The sequence below is a fragment of the Rhodamnia argentea genome, chromosome 8, assembly GCF_020921035.1.
Source record: "Rhodamnia argentea isolate NSW1041297 chromosome 8, ASM2092103v1, whole genome shotgun sequence".
In the NCBI taxonomy this organism is placed as follows: Eukaryota; Viridiplantae; Streptophyta; class Magnoliopsida; order Myrtales; family Myrtaceae; genus Rhodamnia; species Rhodamnia argentea.
This window is the reverse complement of record NC_063157.1, coordinates 14,580,414-14,588,910: the sequence shown is the minus strand read 5'-3', so window position 1 is coordinate 14,588,910 and position 8,497 is coordinate 14,580,414. Positions and strand designations below refer to the sequence as shown.

The window sequence follows — 8,497 nt, the reverse complement described above, 5'->3', positions numbered from 1 at the left end:
AAGCTTTTTGAACGTTTGCGAATTGACGAGGGACGTTTCTTTCTTCTCCAAGCTTGGAGGTTCTCTTTCTCGAGGGTTTCTCAGTCACTCTCCGCGTCATTGAGTGACTCTCCACCGCCACCGCCACCGCCACCGCCGTCGCCACCGCAGATCCGATTCGCTACATTCTCGCGGCTCTTTCCTCGTCTTCACGCGCATCGATCCCTTGTTTTCTATTTCTCTGCTAAAACCAGCGTAACGAAAATGGCCATTCTGGCCCGGATGCCCGACATTTTAGGTGAACGCCAGTCCGGCCAAGACGTCCGCACTCAAAATGGTACTCCTGTTCTCTTCCCCCCCCCCTTTTTTCGATCGATCGACTTTTTGTTTTCGCACTTCAATCGGTGAGGTTTGTGAATGTTGGGTTGTCTGGAAATTTGAACAGTGGTGGCTTGTCAAGCTGTTGCCAACATTGTGAAGTCCTCGCTCGGTCCTGTTGGTCTTGACAAGGTAAGTTTTGTGGTGATGTGTATTTACTCGTTTGCTTTCATTTTCAGCGTAGGGGCAGTTGGGTGTGGCTGACCTAAGTCTTTTACCATTAGGTCTGATATTGTTGTTGGTCTTATTAGTTTGTTGAGAGTGATGCCATTGTGCGTGTTTCAGATTTGTCAATGTTCTCAGAGCTGCTGATTTTATTTGACGCAAAAAAAAAAGCAAGCATACATTTGTTATGTTAAGTGGTTATCTTTGTTATTTTACACTTGTTGTTGGTTGTACGAGATGCAATTCTATAATCTATTAGATGAAATTAGTCACCAGAAGTGTTAATGATGCTATCTCTGTGCTTTACTCACTTGAACTTGAACTTTAACTTTATGGTCGATCTGGTATGGAATGGTAATAACCATTAAGGATTACTGTTGACTGTTGCATTGGGAGTTTATGTAATTTCATCTTTTCCTATGTAGAGATTGAAAATCTAACTCACCTCTGTTGTCTTGTTCGACTAGTCAGATGTTGGTTGATGACATTGGTGACGTAACGATTACTAATGATGGCGCTACAATACTCAAGATGTTAGAAGTGGAGCACCCAGCTGCTAAGGTGGGTGGACAACTACCTTGTGTTATGTGACTAGACTCTGAAGCTGGGAGATATAGGCACTCATTTTTGCTTCACTTGGGTATACAGGTATTAGTGGAGTTGGCTGAGCTTCAGGACAAAGAGGTCGGAGATGGTACAACTTCAGTGGTCATTGTAGCTGCAGAGTTGCTTAAGGTAATGGTAGCTATTTGAGGTTGGACACAACTTAGTTTGTGGGTTGTCCTGGTAATCTGTTACTTTAAAGTGATGTGTTGTCTAATCAGTGACTTGATCATTGCTTTTGCAGAGATCAAATGATCTGGTGAGGAATAAGATTCATCCAACATCGATAATTAGTGGTTTCAGAGTGAGTACTTTGTTTCCCATTTTTCTATTTATATTTCCATTTTCCCTAGAATATGATGGGAGTTGACAGACGAGCAGTCATAGCATGCATGCACAGTAAGATAATCTTATTTCTCATGTTTCTCTAGCAAATTTCTCTCATGTTTTATGTGTTTCCTGTTATGCAGCTTGCTATGAGGGAAGCTTGTAAATATGTTGATGAAAAATTAGCAGTTAAGGTATGACTTTGTGAGCAAGTATAATTTGCAAAGTTCAAAATTTGATTAGTATTTTTGTTTATGGCTAAAGAAAAGTTTATGCTTAAGTGCAACTTGAAATGAAATGATTGACACAATTACAACAATGTTTCTGTGCTTTATCGTGATCTACAATCATTTTTAAGGAAATGAGTTGAGCCATTTTATTTTTCCACTTGTTGGTGGTAAACTTGTTTGGCTATGATCTATATCTTTATTGAACATTATGCTTTCTGATTTTTCATAGGTTGACAAGCTCGGAAAAGATTCCCTTGTGAACTGTGCCAAAACAAGCATGTCATCAAAGTTGATTGCTGCTGACAGTGACTTCTTTGCAAACTTGGTATGTTGACAGTCACTATAATAGTGGAACTTTTAACCTCTAGATTATGGGTGGGGTTCAAGTGGGGAGGCATCTTGTTTGAGAGGAGAGGGAGGAGCCATGGTCCATGTAACTTAGTATAAACACTGTTGCTTTTTGTATTTTCTGGTGAGGCTGCGGATATGGTCACTATGTATTTTCCATGAGTCAATCATACTGTTCTGTCAACAGCTTTATAAGTCGATCCTAAACTCCTTAACCTAAAGGTTCCTTCTCGAGTAGAACTCCTGTCATGTTATTGGTGCTGGATAAAATTACTTCAAGTTGCCTCAAAATATGCTTCATAATTGTGCTCGGCATATCCAGGATAAATATTAAAGCGATGTGTCATTTATGGTGCATAAAGTAATTATGTTAATCTGCTAGTTTATTGTTGGCGCATAACAATTTGCTTTCAGGTTGTAGATGCAGTACAATCAGTAAAAATGACCAACACCCGCGGGGAAGTTAAATATCCTATCAAGGTTAGTTGTTCGTATTTACATCTTGTAGGTGTAATACTTTAGGAGGTGTTGACATGGAGCTCTTCTGCTTCTCTATCTTAATCAGTAGTTGAATTGTCAAAAGCGACGAAACCATGGCATGAGTCTGTTTGCTGTAAAGGCTTATGAGGCTGATTGTGTTACAAGCTTAATTTTCCTGATCATTGAGGAAAACTAATGCCGTTTTTTCATGTCCAGGGAATCAATGTTCTCAAAGCTCATGGGAAAAGTGCCAGAGATAGCTACCTTTTGAATGGATATGCATTGAATACTGGTCGTGCTGCCCAAGGAATGCCTGTTAGAGTTTCGCCTGCAAAGATTGCATGCCTTGACTTCAATCTTCAGAAGACTAAAATGCAATTGGGTGTCCAAGTTGTCGTGACTGATCCAAGGGAGCTGGAGAAAATTCGACAAAGGTAATCAGATGGTGGAATTCCTTTTCTTCTGACAGGCTGGTAAATTAGTCTGTCATCTCTTGGTGATTGTATGACTCAAGTCATTTCCTTAGAATGACGGATCTTTGCATTTCCACTAGAGTGAAGTTTTGTTTCTTTATGTCCTCTCTGTGGCTGTAACTTTTTTGGGCACCCAAAATTGTGCATATATATAACAGTGGTTATTACCATTACTGCTATGGTAATTACTACTATTTACTGCTACTGCTAGTGCCACTACTATAAGGACATATAGATGTTATAGTTATCATTAGATGGTTATGATGAAAATGGTATATCCGAAAAACTATAATAATAAGGGCCAAAATATACAACAAATTTTTTTATCATCATTTTGATAGCCACAGTATTCTCGCAACAGCTTTTTCCAAATGCATTAATCTTTGTGGCCATAGCATAGCAGCGGCTTTAAAAGATCTGTTGCCATATACTTGTGCTTTGGCACAACACAGCACACCACAACACAGCTACAACATGGTTACAGCAAAGCTTCAACTGTACCAAGCACGCTCTAAGTTATCATTGTCAATGGGCATATCTTGCGATGTATTTGGTTTAGGAGAGTGAAATTGCTGCAGCAACTGTTCAATATTAACTCTTTCATGCAATATGCTCATATAACTTGGGGAGATTTTTTGTTTCTCTTGTCGCCTGTTGACTGATTTACCTTCTGACCTTCATAGTTCTTTAGATATAGTCTTTAAATTCAACATAGTTACAGTAAAGCTTCCACTGTTCCAAACACACTCTAAGTCATCATTGTCAATGGGCATATATTGCGATGAACTTGGTTTAGGAGAGTGAAATTGCTATATCAACTGTTCAATACTAACTCTTTCATGCAATATGCTCATATAACTTGGGGAGATTTTTGGTGTCTCTGGTTGCCTGTTGACTGATTTACCTTCTGACCTTCATAGTTCTTTAGATATAGAGTCTTTAAATAGCGGGCCACTTGTGTTCATCTTGTTTGCTGAGTGCAGGCACTAATTAAAAATTTTCATTTTTGTAGGGAAGCTGACATGACAAAAGAACGTATTGAGAAGATACTGAAGGCTGGGGCCAACGTTGTTCTGACCACAAAAGGGATTGATGACATGGCACTCAAGGCAATCTTCTACATGATTCGCTTTTTTATTGTTTTTTATCCTTGGAATACTGTACCAGATGCTAAACAAGAGCATGCAGAGTCATCTTTTGCGAATTTGTATTTATGTGGATGGTTGTTTTTATTATCTTGTCAAATAATCTCTTAAAACATCTCCTCATGTATGAAGTGGTTGTGCTTGGGTATTCTGTCTTTACTTAAATTGGCTGCACTCAGATAATGTAATCTATTTGATTTAATTGTCAATAAATGATGATCTAGTATGTCATCTGTGTTTTCTGTTTGATTCAGAGTTTGTAAATTACTTCTATACTTGTTTAATGTTCCAGTATTTTGTGGAGGCTGGTGCAATTGCTGTGAGACGTGTGCGGAAAGAGGATATGCGTCACATTGCCAAAGCAACGGGGGCAACCATGGTAAAGTTCACCAATTTTTTCAGCAATTTCTTCTTCAATATTTGCTGGCATTTCATTCTTTGTTGAAACTTTGCTAATAAGAGCATTAGTAAGATGAGAACTCAAAAGTAATGTGATGCATATGTTGATAATTTTATTTTAGCCATGACTTGAAATGTTGAAGAAAGATGCAGGATGGCATTTTCGATGGGTTCATACTAATCTTCATTGCTTGCTATTTAATTCCCTACTTGGTATCTAATGTACTACATTTTATCATTTCATGTAAGAATGAGCTTATTGTCACTTAAGCAAAAGGTATTTTATTGAACGTTTTGGTACTTGACATGTGTTTTTCAAAAACTAAAACTATCGCACTGTTTTTATTGGCCAGTTATGAGCTTTTTTATTTTATATTGGGTTTTCAATGTCGGAATTTAGATAGCTTGACATGACTGAATCTCTTTGTAAAATCCCTACAAACTGAACAGAAGTCTTATTGTATCAACTGATTAATTCTTATAGGAGTGAATTCCTTGCCAATGACTGTATGTGGCTTCTTGTTCTTGTCGTCATCTCACCTGATGTTGCATATGTTGTTCGTTTTGCCTTATAGTGGGGGATTGAGTATACAAGAGGGTGAGCATGAGTCATAACATTGCTAGTTTTTGCTTCCAGTCGTCTTTCTTTTTCGTGCTGGTACTGCGGGTCAGATTCCTGATTACGTGGATTTTTCCTCATTCTGTACGTTGGTATGTCCTTGACTGTATGCAGGTTTCAACATTTGCGGATATGGATGGAGAAGAAACATATGATTCATCCTTTCTTGGACATGCAGAAGAAGTTGTAGAAGAGCGTATTTCTGATGATGATGTGGTTTTGATTAAAGGGACAAAAACAACTAGCGCGGTGAGTTCATGCTCTTTCAGATCGGTCCAAGACTTGAATTGGATAACTATCTTGGAATAATGTCCGTTAATCGTATTGGTATGACATAGACCTGGGGAAGTTAGTCATTGTTTGTGTTCGTATTATATTTCATAAGAACTGCTGAGTTTAGTTATCTGAGGATTTCATTACATCCTCTACTGTACCTGTGTGTTGTGGTGTGTTTTTTTTTGGATGGTAGAAACCAGCTGTTTCATACAAGTTGAGTTGTTCGTGTTGAGTTGTTTGTTGTAGGTTTCTTTGATCCTTCGAGGTGCGAATGACTATATGCTTGATGAGATGGAGAGAGCTCTTCATGATGCTTTATCAATTGTCAAGAGGACTCTTGAATCCAACACGGTAGTTCTCTTGGCCTTGCTTTATTTTTTCAGATGAGCCTGTTGATGCTAGTCTGGATTATTCATTGAACTAACTATGATATGGACGACCTTTAGGATACTGTTTTCATAGAACTGATTACTTATGATCCAGCCAGGGCCCAGGAAAATATCTTTGAATTTCATTGAGTTAGACAGGTTTAAGGCACATACTACTTAAGAAGACACCACCTCTGGTGCTCGCCTTTCAGTGCTGAAGTTAGGGATTTTCTTATTCGACTTCTAGCACAACCCTTTGTCATTTAAATAAAAAAAGTAACCAAAATGAAGTCATGTAAAAGAACCCAAAGAGACATCTCATCCATGATATTGGGAGTGGCTAGATATTAAGTGATAATATCTGAGTGTTTCCTTGTAGAACTGGACCGGCTACCTGTGAATTTGGCTGTATGGAGATTGTACAATGTCAGCATTTTCCGCACATAATCTATTAGCAATTCAGCTGTGACCTAACTGACATATGCACTTCTGCACTGTACTTATAAATGTGATTATGATTACTTTGCTTTGTTCTTCCCCATTTTACACCCTTTTTATTGTTATGCTGGGATTACAGGTGGTAGCAGGTGGTGGTGCGGTTGAGGCTGCCTTATCTGTCTACTTGGAGTATCTAGCAACGACGCTAGGATCCCGTGAACAGTTGGCTATTGCAGAATTTGCCGAGTCGTTATTAATTATACCAAAGGTCTGGATTAACATGCATTGATGTTTTTCAAACTTTACTTTGATTTTTGTCTGGGCTTAATGGAGCTCTGCATCCTATTTGGCAGTACTTTGGAAATTTTCTTCCATTTTTATTAAATTATTTTTCTGCTGAAGGTGCTTGCCGTCAATGCTGCAAAGGATGCAACGGAGTTAGTTGCAAAACTACGGGCTTACCACCACACTGCACAAACTAAGGCTGACAAGAAGCATTTGTCGAGGTGATTCTTTGTTGTGTATTGACAATGATGTCTTTTGTAGTTGGCCATCATTTAGGTAACTTAAGATTGGCTCCATTGATCTTTCTTTTCGATCCTGCTTATTTTATTCCCTACAAGGAGTGCATTTTTTGTATTCGAGATCACCTTCACATACTTATGTAACATGTGTGGACATAAGATAGGCAATTTTTTATGGAACATTGAGAATAATCAGAAACCAACAGTTGTGTGACCTCCAGGAAAAGAAAATTTGATCAGCAAACTTACGTGATTTCACCTGTTCTCGTACCCTCTTCACATCTTAGTTTGTTGATTATAATGCTTAGACTTTCAGATGTTTAAACGAGAAATGAAATGACATTATACAAACTAATTGTAAGGCGAATAGATAGCTTCAGTACCAACACCTTAATATTTGTTGGATGTCCAAAAAGCCTGTAGAACACAATTTATAAGGTGACGTAAATTTTTTTGCTACGTCAAAGAGTCATGTCATGGAATGGAGTTGATGGTGGTTTGATCTCCAGAGACTTTTGGAAGCTTATCATCAATTCCTGAAAGTTATCTCTTTTTACCTTGATAAGAAAATATCGTATGGATGCTATCACATTTTTCCGGTATAAATGACATATTTTATCATTCAAAGTTGCAAGCATATGCTTGGAGTTGTTTTAAAAAGTGAGGTGAAAGATAACTCGCATAGCAGTTAAGATAATATTTTAAATGAAAAAGGATCCTGATATATTTTACTGTCTCAAGTTGAGTGTCATAGCAATAAGCAATAACACCAAGGGATTCAGGAAACTGTTAAAATCTATATTATGTCAACTGGGACGGTTAGGTTGATTCAATTATCCGAGTTGGACCAGCATCAAAGACCTTACTCACGAGACCGTTTACCATCTTTGTGTTGTATTATTCATTATAAGATTACTAAAGCTTTATTCCATTGACTCTTCTAATATAGATATTGTTGGTTTCATGTCAACACAGCATGGGATTAGATCTATCTAAAGGAACTATCCGGAACAACTTAGAAGCTGGTGTCATCGAACCGGCAATGAGCAAAGTGAAGATAATACAGGTAAAGGAAGAAGCAAGAAAATGTGCATTCACTAGCTGTTGTTGTTATTATTGTTATTATTGTTATTTCATCTGCTATAATTTGTTTTTGGAACCTTTTGCTCCTCAGTTTGCAACTGAAGCAGCTATAACAATTCTTCGAATTGATGATATGATCAAGCTTGTCAAGGATGAAAGTCAGAACGGAGAGGATTAGGAATTTTGGTTTGTTTAAACTTCAATGGCGCCCACCATGAAGTGGAGGAGATGCCATCAAGCATTGTCGTCAGCTTTTTTTTGCGAGGGGTTCTTTGTCTGTGAATGTTGATGTTAGTAGTTGTATCTTAACCTGGGGACCAATTTTTGAACAGAGGTGGTCGAGCATTGCTCGTCTTACTTTTCTGCAGCAGAGTGATGTTGTGGAATTTGAGTGCACTTATCATTTTACTAAAAGAACATCGTAGGTTTTCTCTTTCTTTTTTTTTTTTTCCAACTACGATGGAGTTTTGAAAAGAATCTTTTATTAAAGGAGAAAAGAACATTGCAAGTCTTACAATTTTCGTAAGACGTTCGCTTTAATGCCAACTTCATTGAAGTGTCATGTTGGTGAAAAAACGATAACTTGAGGCCTAGGCTTTATAGGTCTGTCCTGGCCTCTGTTGTCGTGGCAAATGCAGGAAGTCGCGACTGCTATCTCGTCT

At 38.0% G+C, this 8,497-nt stretch overlaps 1 protein-coding gene across 1 annotated transcript; it reads left to right on the top strand.

Moving 5' to 3' along the window:
* The first annotated feature begins 207 nt into the window (after positions 1-207).
* Positions 208-8,128, top strand: LOC115725846 (T-complex protein 1 subunit alpha). The gene is made up of 17 exons (XM_048283415.1): positions 208-316; positions 425-489; positions 994-1,083; positions 1,171-1,257; positions 1,370-1,429; positions 1,596-1,646; positions 1,912-2,007; positions 2,445-2,510; positions 2,727-2,944; positions 3,996-4,092; positions 4,421-4,507; positions 5,261-5,395; positions 5,669-5,773; positions 6,368-6,496; positions 6,631-6,734; positions 7,728-7,818; positions 7,927-8,128. Exons 1-17 carry the CDS (start codon positions 244-246, stop codon positions 8,011-8,013), a joined length of 1,641 nt encoding a protein of 546 aa, XP_048139372.1. The 5' UTR covers positions 208-243; the 3' UTR covers positions 8,014-8,128.
* The last annotated feature ends 369 nt before the right edge of the window (positions 8,129-8,497 follow it).